The sequence below is a fragment of the Eschscholzia californica genome, unplaced genomic scaffold (genome assembly GCF_041429995.1).
Source record: "Eschscholzia californica isolate CP2 unplaced genomic scaffold, dmEscCali1.0.p SCAF_2, whole genome shotgun sequence".
Lineage (NCBI taxonomy): Eukaryota > Viridiplantae > Streptophyta > Magnoliopsida > Ranunculales > Papaveraceae > Eschscholzia > Eschscholzia californica.
In genome coordinates, this window is record NW_028238309.1 from 53,243,006 (window position 1) to 53,266,619 (window position 23,614).

Sequence of the window (23,614 nt, forward strand, 5' to 3'; positions counted from 1 at the left end):
CAAAATAAAACGAATTGTTTCGGAAAATTTCTCATCATTACTTTCAACCCATATAACTTAGCTTTGTTGGCTTATATCCTTCGTGCTTCAAATCAAGACTGAATAATTGTCTAACTATGATGCCAGAAGTACACCAATCACCATTGGCACAAGTGACACCAACGAGAATAGTCTCGAGAGAAAACTACAAAAGAAATGAGGAAGTGCCAGAGGGTGTGTACACAAATATATTCCTCTCGAGAATAGTCTCCAGAGAAAACTACAAGGACGAAAACGAAGATATTCCAAAGCAGCGAACTGGTACGTAAAGTATATAAATAATTTGTACTAAATATTATTATATAGTCCTCATATGGATCTTTTTTAATCCAAATATGTTTTTTTCTTAATCGGTTCGATGGTTCCTTTATCATGACTACCATTTTTACCCACGCATTATGTATTTTAGACATTAGAAGTATGGTTAAGATTATTTGCTCACCATCTTTGGAGGATGTTTAGTCAAGAAAAACGAAACTAATTACGTATACCAACCATTATTAGCGAGATTCCTAACATTGAGCTTACCTTTGATGTCGATACAGGACAAGGATGGAATGTTGGTTCCTTCCTGATAAAGCAAGATGCGGGAAGGTAGACGTGTCATTGTAGGGAAGTTGTGATAGAACTGGAAACTGGTAGGGAGGGTACATTGTCACTTGATCTGAGTAACCTTGATATTGAGCAAATGCTTATAAGAGGTCTGTCAATCAATAGATACAGTCTCTCCTTTTCGGGTCCAACAACGATGACAACAACGAAGATTCGGGTCAGAAGAACAATACAAACTCGTAAAAGATCATCTTGAGAACTATGTACTTTTAATAGGGAAATGCTAAAATCACAAAAGATTTTGACAAAAAAAGTTATCCAGCTGATGTGGCGGTTGTGATTTAAAAGTTTGACCAGATCTGGACCGTTGAGAGATGAAAATCACAACCGCCACATCAGCTGGTTAATTTTTTTTTGTCAAAATCTTTTGTGATTCTAACACTTCCGCTTTTAATATAAGAAGTGTTAGAGATATAGATATGGATCGGCCACCCGATCCATATGCCACATACGGCCGACCCGGTCAACCCAAGAAGACCGGTTCCACCTCCTCTTTGTATTTAGATTAACATAAATATTTTTGTATGTTTATCACAGATTTACCCTAACTATATTTCCTTTTACTATAAATACATGTAACCTTCAATGTAATCAATACAAGAGAACAATTAATCTCTACTTATCTCTCTCTTTACTTTCTAGAAATTGGCATCTCTCTCTCTCTCTGACTCTCACGTTCGATTCCAATCGAACTATCAGATTGATAGTTCTGACATGGTATAAGAGCTAGAATTTATTTTTATTTTTTTTTTGAAATTAATTTATTTGCTTCTCTTATTTCACTATGACTACACCTACTGATGTTGCTTCTTCTGAATATACTCCTGGTACTCCACCACATTCTTCTACTATGTTTGGTATTCACCATTCTGATTCACCTACTGCCATTCTGATAAGCCCTCTGTTAAGTGGAGATAACTACGCCTCCTGGTCTCGAGGTATGAAAATGGCATTACGAGCAAAAGATAAGCTCGGTTTCGTTGACGGTTTTATTCAAAAACCGACTACTCCCGTTGACTTACATGCATGGGAGAGATGTAATGATCTTGTCTCGAGTTGGCTTGTCAATTCAGTCAACCCTGATATCCGTCAATCCATTCTCTATGATGAATCTACTGCAGATATATGGAATAATCTTTATGACAGATTTCATCAAACAAACACGCCTAAAATTTTCCAACTTAAGCGCGCGATTTCCACCTTGAAACAGGAAGGTTCAGATGTCTCGACTTACTTCACTCTTCTCAAATCACATCAAGATGAGCTTCAATCTATTCTTTCTATTGAACCGTGTTTATGTGGTCACGGTAAAGCTCTCATTGATCAATCCAATCAGGATCGAGCCATGGAGTTTCTTCAAGGACTCCATGATCGATTTGCCACTATTCGGAGTCAAATCCTACTAATGGATCCCTTCCCTTCAGTACTCAAAATTCATAGCATGGTTAAGCAGGAGGAGATCCAACAAAACCTCACGAATTCGGATCTTGGGAGCTCGGAAGCCGCCACTCTCACCGTCGGCCAGCAGTCCTCGGGAGGACGGTTTGATCGGTCTGGTCGTCCTGACCGAACCCGGCCAAAACGACCTCGGCCCTACTGTGACAACTGTCACCAGCACGGACACGTCCAGGCCACGTGTTATAAGCTGCATGGCTATCCACCACGTTCGCGTCCAACTCAGCTAGCCGGTTCGGTTACAAACAGTTCGGTTTCTGAACCGATCCAGCAGGGGGCGCCTTCAGCGACGTCAATGACGCAAGAGCAATATCATCACCTTGTTCGCTTATACGAACAAAACGCTACTGCTACAGGCACCCCCGTTACGGGCACTACTGATCCTTTAGTAAACCTAACAGGTATGTCCTCTTATTCGTTACCATAGATCATTGATTCAGGCGCCGCAAAAAATATTTGTGCAACTCTATCGTCTTTTTATTCATATACAAAGGCACCTCCACAATTTTATGTTCGATTACCGGATGGATCAAGGTCTCGTGTTCTTCACATCGGATCCGTCCCGTTTACTAAAGATTTTTTTCTACTTAACGTGTTACATATACCATCGTTTAAGTTCAATCTTATTTCAGTTTCTGAAACTACGAAATCTCTTAAATGTGATGTTACATTTAACTCAATGTCTTGTGTATTTCAGGATCCATTGGCGACAAGGACGATTGGACTTGGTGATCCTCATGACGGTTTCTACTATTATCGCACGGAACCTAGGATATGTTCTACTTTCATTTCTAGTGTTTTTAGTAATTTTGATTTATGGCACTGGCGACTTGGCCACCCATCTTTAGATCGTTTTAATTTTATTGCTTCTAGGAATCCATGTATAAATAGTGGATTTATTAATAAAATTTCGTGTGATGTTTGTCCCGTCTCTAAACAACCACGTCTATCCTTCTCTTCTAGCACATCGACTTCGTCTCGACCTTTTCAATTGATTCATGTTGATTTATGGGGACCGTTTAATATTAATTCTAATTCCGGTTGTCGATACTTCATCACCATAGTTGATGACTACTCAAGGGTTACTTGGGTATATTTATTACACTCTAAATCGGAAACTTTTAAAATACTTTCCAATTTTATCAATTTCACGATCACTCAATTTCGCTCTCCTATTTTAAACATTCACTCGGGAAATGGTGAATCACTTTTTCCACAATTACAAACCATACGCTCCGACAATGGTTCGGAATTTCTTTCCCACGATCTTCAACTTTTATTTCAAAATAAAGGAATAGTTCATCAACGGAGTTGCGTCTATATTTGACGCCCCGTGTCCCAAAATAGACACGACCACACCCCGGCAACTCACAGACGAGACAAAAAATCCGACAGAGTCTCCTCTGTAAATCGAACCGGTCGTACCTGTAAAACCTGTCATGCAAACCATACATTCGCATATACAAGAAAAATAAACTAAAGCGGAAGCTAAACAAACTCAACTCAGTTTCAGGTCGAAACCCGAACCACAAAAAGAACTATAAAAGCCTCTTACACAACGATACAACCTATAAACAACTCTAAGTGTTATATATATACATTTTAGAGTTTGGTTTCTGCAATAAATACATAACTTGGAAATAACGAAAAACCATATAAGCAAAAACCAAAGAAAACGACGCAACACCTCTAGCCTCGTTAGACAAGATCACCGGCTGGAATACAACTCCGCCTCGAGGCTACAACCAAGCACCTGCACACTAACAACTGGTAGGGGGTCAGAATACTCACCGACACGAGTTATTCTAGTAGAAGACCAATCCAAAACCCATCACGTTTTCAAAAGTTCATTTAATAAGTTGTAAACATTGTGACAAAACGAGTTATCAAACCAGTTACCATATATACTATATACAAAATCGTTTTCCTTAATCTAGCAAGCAATAGCAGTGGTTAGCTGCCCACCCATGGTGCGCTCCCAATAAGAGGAGAGTTCCTCAGGAGAACCTAGAGTGCGTTAGATAGTACCAGCCCATTTATGGCACTAGCTAATGCACTACGTCTCCTCGAGAAAGAGACTTACCCCTAGCCGGTAAGTCCCTCTCCCACTAAGGGACTCCGCAATCATTGAAGAGTTTACCTCATGATACATATATACCTTAAGTATCTAAATAAGTTTTTGATCACCGAGTTCGAATAAGAGAGCCGTCCCCCAATACCCATGGAAGGACCTGAACCTCATTCTCTTCGGTACCCTGTCATGCATCTAATGCGATCTTTCAAAATCAGTTTCATTTATTTATCAAAATCAATATTCATATTCGATTCATTATCTTATCAAACACGGAAGTGGAACAACCAAGAGTCATATCGCCACAAAGCAGAGGGATCCCAATCAATGTCACCTCCCAGGCGAGCGGTCAGGGTGTACGGCCCTGAGCCTCGAGCTGGAGGCACGAGCACCAATGGCCAGCAAGTGAAGCACTCTACTCCCACAGGTCTCATGACTAGTGTCGCCCACCTCACCGGTCTCACACGGGTTACAACCGTGTCCACATGTCATCCTACCCTCAATGGCTACGTGCCCGTAGGTTGACATAATCCGCAGTCGGGTACATACAAGAAAATCCCTAGTAGTTCACAATCATCGTAAAATCAGTTCGAAAACATTTCTCATATCGCATCAAAACATTTCAAGTATATTTCAGTTCACCACATAAATCGTGTTTCATGCTACCTAAACTCTAGTTATAATGGCGCATATATAACTGTATAATCTAGCATATTCATTATCTATAAAACCATGCTGGATAAAGGATTCAGAACCCCTACCAAGCAGTACAGGAACTAGTCGTCCTCCGCTGCAACCGTAGCCAAATCGTCCACGAAATGCTCCGGCTCCCCCTCTACCAAACCATAGACAAAAGAAATATACGTTAGGTTCTTTGATAAGAACCGTGGTATACCATAAAGAGTAAATAAAAGAAAACAAAGAAACTATACGAACTAAAAGAAACTCGTAAATTTTCGAAGACTTCGAGTTAACCGAATTCTGATCAATCTTCTAACTTCATAACCATGCCCAATCGGGGTCGATCAATCACTGTTTGAACTGACTTATAACCTTAACATTTAGTCATTAGATGTATTCCCCAAAATCCAAGTGAATCGCCTTTGAAGTTTGCAAAAATACGAACAACAAAGTAGAATTTTTCCTAACTGCGCACTGTTCGGTAAAACAGTCATAATTATTTCGTCCGATATCGAAATACCCTGTACCATACCTTTTCGGAAAGCTAACAACCTAAGCTACGATTTACCTCTTATGTAAAACTTCATCTGGGTACTCAAATAACACAGAAACGCATCACAACAGACTGCATTGTGCAGTTCCCTAAAATTGTTGTTCGGTCTATATTCTAACCCCTATTAACTTTTAACATTTCTTAAATACCAATTCACTTCCCAATTATTCGAATCCTAAAATTTCATTACTTAAGGTCTAGGCCAAATCCCCAGTGTACAACTTCGAAATGAACCAACTAAACACAGCAGTGCATCAGTCGTTCCCAAATGCGCGCTGTTCACTCTAACGGCCATAACTCCCCCATCCGAACTCGAAACGGCTATTACCATACCATTCTGGAATCGGCTCGAGACGAGCTACAAGTTAGTAGAAGACTCTATAAGCTTTTGAAACCTCTATGACTAGGTAAAACACTAAAACAGTACCAGCAGTATAGTAGTCGAAGTAAGCCAAAGTTTTGTTTTTCTTCAAACCCTAGTTAAATCAACTCTTCAATCCTTCATGTAAGAGTTTAATACTCTCTAACTTAACTAAATTCAATACCAATTTCACCATCAATACATATTAAAGTAAAATCCCCAATTTCATAAATCACAAACCCTAGAATTAAGAATTTGGCATTAAATCATCGAATTGGTTGATTTCTTACCTTGATTCGATTGAATTCTAGTTAGGATAGCTTTCCCTTGACCAATCCTTCACAAACTTCTACAAATTCGAAGCAAAGTAACCCATTAAAACCCAAAATACAAAAATCGGATTTCTAGAGAGAGAGAGTATGAATTCTTACCACAAATTCCATAAAACTATGCTAGATTACTTCTTGGAAGCTTGAATTTGATAAAACATCAATTCCCCTTTGAAACCCATACGAAATTCTCCATGGAAATCAAATTTTTCTTGCCCAAAGCTGAAAACCCTAGCTTCAGTCGGTCATAGAAGATAAGGGAAATCAGATTTTTATTTCTTCAATTAAATCTGTCGAATTTACAGTTTGGTCCCTGGTTTTGGCCTGTTTGCAAAATACCCCCTAAATTGTCCTCTTTGCTGATTTGGCCCCTCTTTTGACTTGATCCAATTGTCAAATAGTCCCTCAACTAACCTTAGAAACATGGGATGTTACACTATACACCTCAACAAAACGGTGTGGTAGAACGCAAACACCATCACATTCTCGACGTGGCTAGGGCACTTCGTTTTCAAGCCCGTTTACCACTTAAATTTTGGGGGGAATGTGTCCTCACGGCCGTTTACTTGATAAACAAGATCCCAACACCCGTTCTCAACGGCAAATCCCCCCATGAGGTCCTACTTGGCTCTCCGCCATCTCTTGACCATCTAAGGGTGTTCGGTTGTTTATGTTATGCGCATAACACAAACATCCGACACAAATTCGACCCCCGCGCATTACGAGGGATTTTTATAGGCTATCCTAACGATCAAAAAGGGTACCGTATCTATGACTTGATTAGCCACAAGATTTACACCTCTCGTAATGTCACCTTTCAAGAAGATCGATTTCCGATGCAACAGTTTGATCGGCCGATCTCATCACCATCGGTTCCCTTCTTGCGAATTTCATACGATGGATCGTTCGGGTACACTCCTAACCGAGGGTCCCTCTCTCTGTCGGCACCCCGATCTCCTAATCTAGTGGGCCCTGCCCAAACCACATCACCGACATCATATCCTGTCGGCAACCCCTCGGCTGCTTCCCAGGGGGAGCCCTTAGCAATCCCGAGTTCCCTTCCAGACACTCCTGGAAATCCAGGAACTTCTCCCACTCGAAATCTTCTTGCAGGCACCCCTGAGATTCAAAGGACTTCGGTCTCTGCAGGCACCTCGGAAGCTCAAGGGACTTCGGTTTCTGCAGGCACCCCTGAGATTCTAAGGACTTCGACCACTGCAGGCACCCTTGCCTCTCCAAATCATACAGGCACACCAACATCATATAACACCACCAATCTTAGAGACACTCCTGTTTCTAACACGGTGGATCGCTCCCTGCCGGTTCGTCCCATTCGTGATCGACGACCTCCGGCACATCTCCAAGATTATGATTGTAACACTATTTCTCTTCCCTTTTCCAACTCCAAATCAGAAACTCCATACCCTCTCACTGATTTTCTATCCGTTGATTCTTTTTCTAAATCTCACAAAATTTTCTTAACATCGGTTCTTTCTCATTCCGAACCAACTTCTTTTACTCAAGCCATGACCTCCCCGCATTGGAGAGAGGTCATGGCCAACGAAATTAAAGCTCTCAAATCCAACAACACTTGGACTCTCACCCATTTTCCATCTGGAAAGAAACCAATTGGATGTAAATGGGTCTATAAAATCAAATTTCGGGCCGATGGTTCCATTGAACGCTACAAGGCTCGTCTCGTCGCGAGGGGTTATACTCAGATCGAAGGGCTTGATTACAATGACACCTTTGCACCCGTCGCCAAATTAGTCACAGTACGAGCCCTTCGCTCCATCGCAGCTGTCAAAGGATGGTCCCTCCATCAACTGGACGTCAATAATGCTTTTCTCCAGGGAGACCTGGATGAAGAAGTTTTCATGAAACCCCCACCTGGATTCTTACCTAAGGGGGGGACAAGGGTTTGTCGGCTCAACAAATCCCTTTACGGCCTCAAACAAGCTTCACGTCAATGGTTCTCGAAGTTTTCGTCTGTTCTCCTCAAACATGGATTTGTCCAATCTCTCTCTGATTATTCACTCTTCACTTATCATAAGTCATCCACTTCACTATACGTTTTAGTTTACGTTGACGATATAATAATCACAGGCAATAACCACACTGCCATTTCTTCTCTCAAGGCGTTTCTTCGTTCTGCCTTCTCCCTCAAGGATTTCGGTCGCCTTCAATACTTTTTGGGTATTGAGGTCTCTCGGTCTTCCAAGGGCATCTTCCTATGTCAACGTAAATACATAGTTGACATTCTCAAAGACTCCGGCCTCACCGCCGCCAAAGTTTCTCCATTTCCCATGGATCAAAAATCAAAACTTGGTCCCACTGATGGCCAACCTATCGAGGACCCCTCAGTTTATCGCCGCCTTATTGGCCGCCTTATTTACCTTACAGTTACTCGTCCTGACATCACATATGCTGTAAACAGCCTTAGTCAATTCATGCAGGACCCACGCTCCGCTCATTTAGATGCCGCTCACCGTGTTCTTCGCTACCTCAAAGGTTCCATTGGAAAGGGAATCCTTTTATCTTCCTCCAGCAAGCTACTTGTTTCAGGGTTTTGTGACTCTGATTGGGCTGGATGCCCCACGACCCGTCGTTCAACTACGGGCTACCTAACCATGCTCAGTTCCAGTCCACTTTCTTGAAAATCCAAGAAGCAACACACAATTGCCCGATCTTCGGCAGAAGCGGAATATCGGGCTCTTGCTACTCTCACTTGCGAGCTTCAATGGCTCAAATCACTTCTTCTTGATCTTGGCATCAATCACTCATCTCCTATGCCAGTCCATTGTGACAATCAGGCTGCAATTCACATTGCAGAGAATCCAGTATTCCATGAACGAACCAAACATATAAAAATTGACTACCACTTGGTTCGCGAGAAGATAAAAGGCAAGTTAATCTCTCCACAATTCACCCCTTAATCGGAACAACTCGGAGACATCTTCACGAAGCCACTTAGTGCAGACGCTTTCCGCCATACTATTGGCAAGTTGGGCCTCATTGACATTCCGACTCCAACTTGAGGGGGAGCGTTAGAGATATAGATATGGATCAGCCACCCGATCCATATGCCACACACGACCGACCCGGTCAACCCAAGAAGACCGGTCCCACCGGTTCCACCTCCTCTTTGTATTTAGATTAACATAAATCTTTTTGTATGTTTATCACAGATTTACCCTAACTATATTTCCTTTTACTTTAAATACATGTAACCTTCAATGTAATCAATACAAGAGAACAATTAATCTCTACTTATCTCTCTCTTTACTTTCTAGAAATCGGCATCTCTCTCTCTCTCTGACTCTCACGTTCGATTCCAATCGAACTATCAGATTGATAGTTCTCACAAGAAGAAAGGAAGGTTTTTGATCTCATAGTTTTATTGTGTAAATTAAATGAAAGTTTATACTTGTTCAATGGTAATGGGTTTTGGCTCTGTCTATCTATCAGAATTATATTTATACTTTTGGGTTGATGAGGGGGATTCTTGTTGAAAGACGATGGGTTTTGGATATGTCTAAATTGAATGAAAATTTATACTTGTTCAACGGGAGAGCCAGCCAGGGACGACCCTTCTTCCGCCTCGGAAGGACCCGTACCAAGGGTTGATGGGGGAAATTCTTAACTTTCCTCCTTCTCAATCAGATCAATTGTATTATTTTTCTAATGACAATGTGAATCTTCTACTCCGCCTCTCTTCTTTTTGAACTTAATTCTTTTTGAAGCCATAGTTCGGAGTCGCGGTGAATTTGTCATCTACTTTTAGCTTTCTCCGTTGAACAAATAAAATTCTTTGTTAACATAAATATTTCTCAGATCAAATTAATTGCAAACGACATTTCGTTAGTATCTGCCACAGTTACTTTGAGGGCCTCCCATCTTCTTCCTCTTGTTCTTCTTCCCCCGGTTTTTAGAAGAAAAGCCATAGTCGTTGTTTCTTTTGTTTATTTCGTTTGTATGTAAATTCTCTTTTTTTGTATGAAATTAACCACTTTGTCGTCGTTGAACGATTTCTAATGATGTCGAAATTTGTACTTCCCCTAACATTCAAGATGTTGAGACTGCTATGTTGAATTTTGAACTACTCCTCACGAATGGGGATGCGAAATATGCAAAGAACTAGGAAACCTCTCTGACGCTCGAGCCAGTCTGTTTGTCCTTACAGTTAAAATATCGAGTATTTAATATTTCCAAGTTTAGGAGCTTTGACTTACTTGTTGGTTGCCCAGTTTACGGCGAAACTTTACCTTTTATAGGCTTCTTTAGCCGACTACTACTTTCTAGCTATGTGATATTAGGATTCATCTTTGGAATTATCCTGCATATTTGAAATAGGCAAGTTCCCTTTTTTAAGAATCTTTGCTATTTAACACTTTTTTTTGTGCTCCTGCGATGAGCTTTTATGCCCCTAGAATGACTTAGTCAATGAAGGGTTCTACATACGAGATGGTTAGATCCTTTCATAGAATAAGCTCTGAAGAAACTCGCTTTCTCCCTTTAACATCTAAAGTATAATAGATACTAGGGTATAGCCCGTGCACTAGGGCACGAAGTGTAGTATCAATCAAATTTAACGAAATTATTGGTGAAATCAAGAATCACACATGAGACTATGAGAGAGGGAGTCTAGGACTCTAGGGGCGGGACTCGGTCTGGTCTGGGCCGGGCCACTCGGGCTTATATCATTCACCGGGTCAGGACGGGCGAGCTTTTGAAATTCTTTCTCTATTCGGATTCTCGAGTTTAATCGGGTGGGTTATTTGTAAAATCCATGTGGTCGAAATCCGTCAAATTTTTCGAGTTTTTTGAGTATCGAACGATGGGGTATCGAGTTTTCACATTTTCATTATTACACAAAATAGTACATTGGGGCCAATATCTATTATATAAAACAGAAGGGAAAACGATGACTGGGACAAACATCCTTTCTTAATAAAGGATATTGTCTAGAGGCCCTTCTCAAAATTTAAAATATAGTCCCTCGTAGAAATAAAGTTACCTATTTAAAGAATAATATCTTTTCCTTCTTAGAAAAAAGAATTCTAATTTAAGAAAAAAAGAAACAAAATAAATTTCAAGGATTAAAAAAAGAAATTAAAATCACTCTCTCTCAATAAAATAATAACAAATTTAAAAGAAAATAAACACAAGAATAATACAAAAAAATAATAACTAATAAAAATCTCTCTCTTTCAATAAAATATTAAATAATTAAAATCTCTCTCAAGTGTCCGTGCCCTAGGGCACGGGATATACCCTAGTATATTTAAAATATATAAAGAATATCAAGGTACATTTAATATTTAATATTTAATATTTAAGCATTTACTAATCTGTTTGATCCATCCTTTCACCCGGTCACTAGTATATTTTGTCAATTTGGTCACCACCACCGTACAACCATCATATCCACGTTCTACCACCACAATTACATGTAGTAAAGTATATTATTAAGTATTACATATATACTAGGTGTATGATAATCTAAAATGAAACTAAAAAGGAAAGCAAGAAAAAAAATGTACTCCCTCCGTCTCAAAATGAAAGTCCAATATTCCTTTTTAGGTTGTCTCAAAATGAAAGTCTCACAGCACATATAGCCTATAATATCCAATATTTTGACAAATATACCCTCCTTAATTCTATCAATATCAAGTGCATTTATTAGGAAAGATAATGCACACACTACTTTTATCCAATAAAATTCACTAGATTGAATTACAATAAATGCTAGTATTCTTATTTAATAAGGACAATATAAGAACACACAAAACAAAAATAAATCGGGTGAGTTTCGGTAATGGACTTTCATTTTGAGACGGAGGGAGTAATAAGAATCAACAACAGAAGTGGGAACCTAAAACAACCACGAAGAAGAAGAAAACGTAGCATTTCCATAGTGAAATCAAAGGAGTTTGGAGAGATATAATGGAAGATAATCGTGTGAAAATATCTAGAAAGTGGGTAGTTAATAGTGATACACGTATTCTCATTATTGTAGACCGTTACTATTAAGTGAAATAAGTGAGAAGGAAGAGAGTTTAGTGGGTGGTTTATTGATAATTGTTGATAAAAGAGCAAAAACGTGGGTGGGTTAGTTACAACCTATTTAAATTTAGGTGGTTATTTTTTTAATTCAAAATTCATTTCTAGCTCCTAATCTAATTAGGAGACATGTGTATCAGAAGTTAAAATAACTAAATTTTCAAGTAATTTAAACCACCAGATCAAGAAACTATAGAATATAATCAAAAGGACGCGAATATCCAAGATATAAATCAACGATTTGTCTCAAAAATATCATTGTGTTTTATATAATAGACTAGGTATAACCCGTGTCTCTGCTCGTGCCTCCGCCATGGAGAAACTTATTTGGTACATTATGTAGTTAGCAAGTACAAAGTTCTAGCACACTTTAAAAAAATAGTTCTGAGACACTTTTAAATATGATTGTCTGTTTTTGTCCATTTCTAATTCACATTAATCACCAATCATTCATTCATTGAAAAATATAGACATCCACAAGTAGGGGTGGGAATCGGACGGGCTCGGACGGGCTCGGGCTTCAAAGTTCCGGGCTCGGGCGGATCGGGCTCGTACAAGCCGAGCCCGAGGTAGGGAGTCGGGCGGATCGGGCCGGACGAATCTCATGTTTTAAGTGTCCGAAGCCCGTCCGAGCCCGCCAGCCCGAGCAGGTTCCAACGGGCTCGGGCCGGACGGGCTCGGATTTTTAACTTTCTCTCTCTCTAGAACTTGATTCTGTATGTGTAAATCTAACCAAAACCCTAATTTCTAACCAAAACCCTAATTTCTAACCAAAACCCAAATTTCTAAAATGAACCCTAATTTCCACCTTACCTTCTTCTCCCACTTATCTCTTCAAACCAAAACCCTAATTTCTAACTTTGTAAATCTAAAATGAACACGAATGTGAAAGAACCAACTCTGTAAATCTAAAATGAACCCTAATTTCTAACCAAAACCCTAATTTCTAAAATGAACCCTAATTTCTAAAATGAACCCTAATTTCTAAAATGAACCCTAATTTCTAACCAAAACCCTAATTTCTAAAATGAACCCTAATTTCTTTTCAAACCAAAACTCGAATGTGAAAGTTATAGGCTGAAATCGCTTCATTTAACAGAGATAAATAGGATTTCTTCAGATCTGTTAATATCAATAATAGATTTAACAGAAATAACATATGAGCTTTACAAAGAACAAGGATAGAGAAAGAAACAAAAAAAAATATAAATCAAATATTTCTCTACAAGAACATCAAGAACATAGAAGAACTAGGTGCTAACACTCATCTCTTTAGGTTAATGGCGACGAAGAACAAAGAACCGGAAGGGGAGACACTTCATCTCGTTGATAGCAATCGATCTCTCTAGAAAACTCTCTCTATTTCTCTGTAGAAAACTCTCTCTATCTCTCTGTATAAAAGTCTCTCTCTCTCTCTCTAGTAAACCCTAGAAAATAATGAAGGTATAGTGAAAAGAAGGGTTTATATATGTAACCCTGTCGGGCTCTACCATCGGGTTCTTAATCGGGCCGGGACTCGGACGGGCTTAACGGGCCGGGACTCGGAATTGAGAACCTGTCCGAGCCCGGCCCTATTAGCCCGTTATATTGGGCCGGGCTAGCCCGACTCGGGGCTGCTTCGGTCATCGGTCTCTCACGGTTCGGGCCGAACGGGCCGAATCGCGGGTTTCCGGACCGTTTTCCCAGCCCTATCCACAAGTATTGGTAGATAAGCAAAAATTGTGTTTTCTCTTTGATTCTAATTTCCGTGTTTCAAATTCATTCGAAGTAATGTTCTTGCACGCAGGGGCGGACCCACTTGGAGACCATGCCGGGCAGCTGCCCGGCATGGAATTTGCAATTTTCTTATTGGAGTATGGGTATTAATGTAATTTCAATGGTGTAGAAAAATTTTGTCGTGCCTGAACCGACTTGAACTGTTTTGATTTTGTGGGATTGCTTTCCTATGTAGGAGATAACTACCAATCAGAGAGCCAAAGAGAAGATGAAGATTAAGTAAGGATTTTGTCTCTTCTCCCTAAACTAACTGCCTCACAAGCCTCAGTGCCTCCATTATCTTTCACATGAGGATCAAACTCAAGCAGGTTAGTTGTTAATCTTAACACACTCAAATTTAAAATTGACATTGTTTCTTCTTCCTTTAGCAATGATAGGTTAGGGTTTTGCTAATGATATTTTAGGGTTTTGTTGATGTTATTTATTCTACTCAATGATTTGATTTCTTAGGGTTTTGTTGATGTATTTTATTTTTCTTCCTTTAGCAATAATATGTTAGGGTTTTGCTAATGATTGATGTAATTTATTCTACTCAATCTTTTTTTCTTTTGATAATGATAAGTTAGGGTTTTGCTGATTGATGTAGTTTACTCTCTTTTTATGAATTAAAACCCCAAGTCATTCATAATCAACCAATTGAATTAACAATTTAGTAAACAATTAGTTTTCGATAAAAAAAAAAAATTTAGTAAACAATTAATCTGTACTTGCATATATTTTGCATTGTGTGTTCTTTTAGCAGGTACCATATTGAACAAGTGTCATTCTTTCGTAAATGTGGATATATGACGAAGGAGAAGATCAAATTTTTATTCTCGCCAGGTATCCCCTTCTCCATATTATTTTTCGTAAATACGGATGCATCTGAAGTATAAGATATGTTTTGTAGTAATTTCCTAAAGACTTTTTTTACTAACTTTAAGCAAAGGGTTTGCCCTCCCGGTTCTGAAATCCTGGTTCCGCCCCTGCTTGCACGTGTGGAAACTTTTTCTTCTGAGTATTAATAAATACATGTCCATACAACTTTTTCTCTATGATAAGCAATGCAACACCAAAATGGCGGCCAAATGCCTTTCGCAAGTTCTTCTAATGTATTTATCTCAAACCACATGACGCAATACCAACTGCATATACATACGTCGGAGTTAGAATATGTGGGGACATAAAGATGAACCTCACTAACAAAAGGATGTATAAGAAATCAAACCTTCGTGATGTTTGATTTAGGTAATGAGAAATGACCCTCACATAGCTTTCAGTGGGGAGAGACAAATTTTAGTCAGTAATATTTTTTACAAAAGTTTATGTTGTCCTATTATTAGGATTCATAATAGGATAGTTACATAAGGAGGATCGAAAATAGGAGATCCGACGGTCAAGATAAGTTGCAGAAATAATATACGTGTGTAATACGTGTATGTACGTGACGGATCGAGAAGATGAGATCCGACGATCAAGAAGAGTTCAGAATATTTGAAGATATATTGAAGATATGTGAAGATTTAGTTTCTTATATTCATAATATCTCTTGTAACTATCTAATGATAATATTAGATAGATTTTGTATTATTTCTTAGTTTAGTAATTAGGAACTAGGAAACCCTAAACCCTAATAAGTCATCTATAAATAGGAGAGGGTTCTAGGATTCAAACTCATCGAGTTATGTAACCGATCAACCCGCATATAATTGTATGTGGTGAATTATAATAAAGAAGTAATTTCTCCGTGGATGTAGGTCTTGAGTATCCGACCGAACCACGTTAAATATCGTGTCTTTACTTCATGTTTATCATATCTCCGATTATTTACATAATCGTGAATTTAACATGGTATCATGAGCAGGTTATTTGTTCCTGTTTTATGCTTCCGCAAAATTTCCAACACTTTTATTCGTTGTGACTTAATTAATCGATCAATTACTTTGACGATTATTTTCCTAAGTTATTCTTGTGAATATCATATTCCAATGATTTTTTTTATATATCATTGTGATTCAATAATCGATAAGTTATTTCGACGATTTCTTTTCCCAAGTTAATCTTGTGATTATTTCTCATCGGTGTTGCAAAGAAAAGGAAAGTGCAGTCTTCATGGTTGGTTATGCGAAAAAGGTATGTTCTATATTTATTTCAAATTTTCTGATTTTTTCGAAAAAAATTTAAATCGAAAATAGGACTGAAATAACAAAAACAGAATTTTCAGAACCAACATGTCAGATCTGGTTCGTTTTGAAACAACCAGAACCAATTTCCCGTTCCGGAACAAAGAAAAACCTGGATTTTATCTAGTCCGCGACCAAACAGACCCTTAAAAGCAAAACTTAGACCACCATGACCGAGTCAACCATGTTTGACTCGAGATTATTTTCAACCCGCTGACTAAAGTCAGCAGACTAAGACCCGACTCTTTCTTCTTCTTCCCCGCGTGAAAAACCTTAGGGTTTGATTCCGGCGCCATTAGCCGGCAAAATTTTCATTCCAACTCGATCCTTTTGTCGATTTGGACATCATATACCAACCACCAAAGATCTCCCTTTTGATTTGGTGAAGAATCAACCATTTTATAACCCGAAAATTCATATTTTTTTGGAGCTTTCTCTCTCTACAAATCGATTCAACTTGGGTCGATTCTTGGCCAAGTTTGATTGAATAGACTCTTCCAATCATAGATTAGGAGTTTATGCACATTACAGATGATTTCTATTGTTCAATTTTAATCCTAAATCGAGATTTGGAAAACCCTAACCTTTTGTTAGCAATCTAATTTTCCCCAAATTAAATATTTGGGACAGTTTTCTTTTTTTGCCACAGTTTGGTGTGACAAACTTTTGCCACAGTTTTCTACTGTTGGAAATATTTTTTTTGTGATAGTGATTTCTTCCTGTCACTTATACCCAACTATTTATAGTTGTGAGGCAATTTTCTGTCCGATATGTGACACTAAAATAGATTAATTTCATCTATTTTTCTTTCTGGATATATCTGTGACATTTCTAAAGTCATGCTTTGTTTATGACGATTTTATTTCTACCAAAATTTTGGACTTTTCCTTCGAGGGAGAAAGAATTCCTATTTTGGATTTGAATTCCGGAATTCAACCCGCGAAATTTTCGTAATCATATATTTCTAATGATTATTTTCTTTCTTCCAATTCTATTTTGGAATTTTCCTACCAAATTATATTTTGGAATATTTTTCACCTAATAGAATATCTCTTCCACGAATAGAATATCTCTATTTTTCATTCCGGAATTATATTCGCGATCTTGCCTTTTTCGGCAATGAATTTCATGACGACCATTTTTTCGGTTGTTAATTATCCAATATTTTTTGGTATTCCGACAATGATTTCTTGTCGATTTTAAACAAAACAACATTATTTTGTTGTCACTCCTAAAGTTCATACTTGACGTTTTTATACGACTAGATATTGATCATCACAACCTTTAGTTGTTGACATTTTCTTCATACAATGACCAACTTTATATACATGAGAAAATCCATGTAATTTCATTGTCATTGATTTTCGCTCAATTTTTTTACCGCAACTACCAACCTTTTGGTTGTGACTTAATCATCGTTCAATCATCTTCCAACCCATCCACAATTCAAGAGTTGCAAGAAGACGAATACGACGAATCAAGAAGTATTTCCTTTTTCTCTCTCCAAGTCGGACACTTCAAAATTTACATGCTCCAACTTGCGGGGGGGGGGGGGGGGGGGGGGGGGGGGTAATAGGATACGTTACATAACGAGGATCGAAAATAGGAGATCCGACGGTCAAGATAAGTTGCAGAAATAATATACGTGTGTAACACGTGTATGTACGTGACGGATCGAGAAGACGAGATCCGACGATCAAGAAGAGTTCAGAATATTTGAAGATATATTGAAGATATGTGAAGATTTAGTTTCTTATATTCATAATATCTCTTGTAACTATCTAATGATAATATTAGATAGATTTTGTATTATTTCCTAGTTTAGTAATTAGGAACTAGGAAACCCTAAACCCTAAATCATCTATAAATAGGAGAGGGTTCTAGGATTCAAACTCATCGAGTTATGTAACCGATCAACCCGCATATAATTGTATGTGGCGAATTATAATAAAGAAGTAATTTCTCCGTGGATGTAGGTCTTGAGTATCCGACCAACCACGTTAAATATCGTGTCTTTACTTCATGTTTATCATATCTCCGATTATTTATATAATCGTGAATTTAACAATTCATAAACTTGTATTAACTAAACAAGTCTGAAAATTTATACATGAAAGAGACACTGTTGAACTTCAGTACGATGCTAACTTTGACTAAGATACCAAACTACTATACAACCAAATTTATATAGAATTCTAGTTGATTTTGAGTTGTTCATACACCAAAATATGTCAATCCAACTCACTGTAAGAAAATATGCACACCAAAAAGAAGATGTAAACTTCAAAGTTATGCCAAGAAAATACGTAACATGGCAGCAAATTAGATCGAACTGTCATATGAAAACAGAAGGGAAATCTATAACAGTACAAGATATTAGTCGAAGACTATCATTGCAATTGAAACTTAAAAACTGAAACAAATAACACAACTTCAAGAGAAAAGTTGAAGCTAGTGAAGAGAATACTAATGTGAAGAAATGAGAACCAATTATGGTATAACTAACAAAGTTGAATCACTGTCTCATGCATAAGTTCGGGGAATGAATGGTATTAGCAGAAAACCATTTCTCCAAAGAATTTTTCTTTATTCCGAGCAGATGTAACAGTTGCTCACAAATAAACGTAGATCACAAATATAATCGCAAAAAAGGAAAGAAAAAGAGGGAAAACTAGACCGAAAAAATCAGTTATGAATTACTGGTTTAGTGTGTGAAGATTTAAATGGGGCACTTTAGTGAAGATGGGTGGAAACGTAACTCATGAGTGGTAACTTCCATGTACAGTAGGTTAGAGGTGGTGGTGATGGTCGTTTATTGAAGGGTCATTAGATTAGGGTGTTAATGAGGAAAAAGTAACTCATGAATGTTGATGTAGGCCGATTGACATGAGTTTTTTAAGTGCTGCCTAGGGTGTTAATGAGGGGATGTAAGGTGATTACTTCCGTTTTTCAATGGCTTTCATTTAGAATATTTGATAGGAAACAATTTAAAGATCTCATGACTCAGATCTGAAGATAAAAGATTGGGTGGCTAGATTTGTAATAGGGTTTTGTTTCGTTCTTTCATTGAGTAGGGGAACAATTTTTACTTTTTTGAGGTAGGTAAGATATCAAACGGTAAAGACGCTAGATGAAACTCAACAGACGTTTGGATTTATCTTTAGTTTGTATTTTGTTTGTGTATGGGCCAAAACACGTCACCAGGAGCGCCCCAGAAATCCACGATTAATGGGTTTACACGGTGACCAAGCCCATAAATTAATGGCTAATGTGCCCGACCCACTTATCTTCGGGCACCCCGAAGCAACACCAAAGTACAGAAGCACATCCACCCCTGGATAAAGAGGTCCGCCCTGACTTCTTCAGCAGACCTCCCTTCGTATATCCGTCGGGAGACGTTACAATCATAGAAGATCCCGAATCTCCCGTTAAGGGGTTACAATATCTGTACTAATGGTGACAGCTCCATGTGTTACCACATGGAAGACGCAGCTCACCCCCAGGTGACGGTCAACCGCCAACACTCTAAAAGGACCAAGGGGTAGATGACACAAGAGGGGGAACTTCCGACTAAAATGGAAGCCCTAGTTAAAACTACGAAGCTGTTCAGAAATCAATTATACAGGCTTATTTGGGTTCTATTTTGCAAAAGGAGTTAGTAAGATTAAGACAGTTAGAACATGACTAATTTACTTCCTATGTTGCAGGGGTGATCATTTTGAGCATGCGTAGTAAGTTAGGAAAATCACATTAGAAAGTTAGGATTATGCTAACAAATGATCAAATTCCTTGGTCCAAGTTTTTATGCATTTTCAGGAATGAAGAAAAAACAAAGTTCATTCAGCAAAAGACACATGTCCAGCAAACAAAGAAATATCCATTTAAAAGATAAAACTCATTCAGCGAAAGTACATATCAAAGCAGGAAGAAAAGGACAACTTGAACAAAATGGAAGTTCATCAAGCCAAGAGAAGCAGTAGAAAGCCAGAACAAACAAAAACTTAGGCACCCAGGCAGATCAGAGTCCCTCTTCAGAGGGAGAAGGGTCGTGACAACCACCAGAGTTAGGCTGAGGGACAGAGAAAGTAGAGCCCCCGTCAGAATCATCATCCACTGGAATTACAGAAGCAGTAGTCTCGTCTTCCCATTTGTCGTCGCTAAAGGGGAGGTCTTCCTTAACGCCCTGCTCAGCAGCAACAGAGTCAACCAGCTCAGCCACCTTGTCCTTGCTAATACGACGTAAGGGAGAAGATTCATCAGGGGCATAGAAACGACGAGCAGACTCCTAAGCAGCTTTGAAGCTCAGCTTGCGTTGCTTCCTCGGAACCTTGGAAAACTCATCTCCACACTTAAAGCTGGTGACAACCTGCTCCCGATTCAGACGGGCCAACTCGAGGATGTTGAGGCGGGACTCATGAAGAGAAAGTTTGTCCTTCTTCCTCCAAGCAACAAGATAGGCTTCCCTTTCCTTTTAGGCTTCGAGCTGCTTCTCAAGAGCCGAGATACGAGCGCTCGATTGGGAAGACTGTAACTCATAACGAGATTGGGACAGCTTAGTCGTCAACTTCCAAGAATCTCGATCAGCAGCGGTAACCTTCAAATCCGTGGTCAGAATCTCAGCTTCGGTCATGAAAGACTGGGATTAATCTTGCTCGAGTCGCAGCAGTTGGGCCTCCAGACGTTCAATTTGGCTCAGATAGGAGGCAACATCTTGACTGACCCGAGAACCCTGCAACAAAGTATTATCAGCGAAAGAAGAAGGAGTGGTCTCATCTCGAAATCTTTAACGAAGTGGGAGTTAGAAGGAAATATCAAAAGCAAAAGATATTGAAGAAAAAGGTTAGGTGTTGAAGAAAATTTCAGGCCAAAGGAGGCTATTTATAATAGAAGAAGAAGATCAAGATATCATATTGACAAATAAGAGAACATTAAAGCAAAGGAAGAAAAAGTGCTTCGGTAACGCACCCGGTCATAATGACGAGGTGGCAAAGCGCGGCTCAAGACTAACTAGGTCAGAGAGTCAATTAATGAGACCCGACAGAACTCACTCGTCCCTCCATTCGCAAAACATCACGTGCTCACGCATGGCGACAGAGGTACCGTGAGCAGTAACCCAAAAGATCAACGTCCAAAATGCGTGATCTTTAGATTAGATCCATAAAATCACGCATGGAAGCAGAAATCAGTCTCCTCAGGAAGAAATCAAAACGTGTCTCGCGAGAAAGGATATGCGAAAACATTCTTAAAGAATCGCTATATAGACAACTCCGGCTAAGAACAACCTCGATAAACGACACCTCATCAGCGTAGTTACAGAAAAAACTCTACAAACTGCTCCGCTAAAATCAGCCCGGAACACGGAGCTCAGGAAGCTCAAAAGAACGACCGAGCTTTACGAAACAACTCTGGTCCAGGTAAACCCATTGTCTTCAAGGTCATTTAAGATATTTATTGACCAAGCTCGAGAGTCTCTTCTACTCCTCAGTCTCTCTACTTTCGACTAAGGAGTGGCGGAACTCATGATGATGCACAAAATATCTGAGTAACGTCAAAGAGTCAAGAACGGACCTGAAGTCCAATAGATCAAACCGGCTTAAGGTAAATTTAACAACTAAACCCTCGACACTCCGCCACCTACGCCCCTAACTAGGAGGTCGGCTAGAGGTATCAGCCTTGTTTCTCCCCTGACATAAATAAATCAGCTTTGGAGTCTTTAAAGGAATGAGTGGGGTCCGTGTAAGTTAGGTCGATGCCTCACACCCTAAACTGGGGAGGCAGAAGCGCTCCAACAACTTACCAACTCAATCCCGAAATCTCCTTAAAGATTTCAGTCGGCTACAGATGTTAAGTGTTTAAGCAAGCTTGGACATCAAGAATCCCAAAGGAGGAAACATCTCCTAGAAGATCTATCACCTCGGCAGGATATCTACGAAGGATCCTTGAACTTAGGAACTTCTATTTATCCTAGATACGAGATAACTACAAGGAAAATTTTAGCCACGAACAGTGAGAAACTTCCCTAAACGGTAGATCACGACCGCCTAATTTAGATCGTCTAAACACAGTCGGTCAACTTCAGCCTATAAAAGGGCCCCCCATCGTCCTCTACAAGACAAGCTTTTGATACTCTTGACAAGATTTAATACGATCTCTCAACCAGAAAGATCACCCCTCACACAGAGTTCCCATAGCTCCCCCAGAAAAGGTTCAGTCAATATTCAATCTCTTTACTGCAAAGAGCAACCTGACTGTCTTGAGCGCCGGAGTGGTTTTCGAACCCTTTGCAGGTTTTCCCTCGGGAATCAAGGAGCACGAGCAGCAGCAGGGAACCTGAGCTGGAGCAAGATGCAGACGAAAAGATCACGATCAACTTACCAGAATATTCGATCATAACGGACGATGTCATGCATCAAGTCCCTGTTTCATGCTGATATAACGGAAAACCATTTTCTGACATCAGCACAAAGTATTTATTGATTATTAATTCAAGTATAAGGACAACAATTTTCGTTATAAATAAGCATTAATGTTGATGGTGGACATCAAGACTCCATTGTCAAGCTTTTGTGAAGATGGCTTCATCTGTCTGGGTTCTTCAAGTTATGGAAGATTTGAATAAAGTCGAGATTTTTAGGGTTCGATGAGGGAGTTGATTAAAAGAAATTGTACACCAATTTGTTTTTGAAGATTTACATTCTCAAAGATTTAGAGTGGTTTGTCTCTGGTAAAAGATCTAATAGTTCTGATAGCAGAAGGTTTATTTTTGTAAATTGAAGGTTATTCATTTTCGTAACGGGTAGCCCAACCACTTTATGACGTGTGAAATGCTTGACATAATTGGTAGTGCCGGAGGCACGGGTTATGCCTAGTAAACTAATAAAATAAAAAGTTAGACTTAATAGCATAATTTCCTCGCAGAAACGAATATAACTTATTATAGTTGCACATTTTCTACTTAATTGAACAAAGTACCGTGGATTACGAGCGTTTACGTATATATTTACCTTAATTTCTTCAATTCTTCATTATTAGGTTCCCTATTTTGTCACTTGCAAATTTAACTTCTTTATGAACCACAATTATCTTAATATGATACGACGTTAACTTACATAAATATGAGAGAAGAAGCTACAAAAATGGGCGTATCCCATACCTAAATATGAATCAACTGCCTATTGAAAGCAAATAAGTTCATCAAGAGAGAGAAAAATAATAGAGGTCGTTATCGTGTAGGTCTGAAGTAGGCTTTCATTTGTAACCTATTCTAACATTACTCTCACCCAAAAAAACACTTTACTATCTCAAGTCCTAACACTATGTTTAACAAAAAAAAAAGTCCTAACACTAATCTCAACAACAACAAAAAAAGTCCTAACACTACTGATTACAAGTACACACGAGATGTACATATGAACTCATGTATACACACCACCCATAAGATATCTTATATGATTAGGAAATTTGTCACGATATTCCATTTACGCACAACGTACGACAGTAAATTACGAGTTC

General features: G+C 38.9%; 1 protein-coding gene and 1 long non-coding RNA gene across 2 annotated transcripts; one reads left to right on the top strand and one right to left on the bottom strand.

The window, feature by feature from the left end:
- The first annotated feature begins 1,054 nt into the window (after positions 1–1,054).
- Positions 1,055–3,043, top strand: LOC147558994 (uncharacterized). The gene is made up of 2 exons (XM_086660756.1): positions 1,055–2,507; positions 2,804–3,043. Exons 1-2 carry the CDS (start codon positions 1,436–1,438, stop codon positions 2,836–2,838), a joined length of 1,107 nt encoding a protein of 368 aa, XP_086516882.1. The 5' UTR covers positions 1,055–1,435; the 3' UTR covers positions 2,839–3,043.
- A 543-nt stretch (positions 3,044–3,586) lies between these two features.
- Positions 3,587–6,357, bottom strand: LOC147558995 (uncharacterized). The gene is made up of 4 exons (XR_015234474.1): positions 6,204–6,357; positions 6,063–6,121; positions 4,939–5,012; positions 3,587–3,873 (listed from the first exon to the last, which is right to left on the bottom strand). It is a non-coding gene; the product is annotated as an uncharacterized LOC147558995 (long non-coding RNA).
- Between the last annotated feature and the right edge of the window lie 17,257 nt (positions 6,358–23,614).

What these genes read in the sequence shown, in the direction of transcription:
- LOC147558994 (XM_086660756.1), top strand. Translation starts at nt 1,436, where the DNA reads ATGACTACACCTACTGATGTTGCTTCTTCTGAATATACTCCTGGTACT. An exon ending in TCCTTTAGTAAACCTAACAG is followed by an intron (nt 2,508 to 2,803) that starts GTATGTCCTCTT and finishes TGTGTATTTCAG; the next exon opens with GATCCATTGGCGACAAGGAC.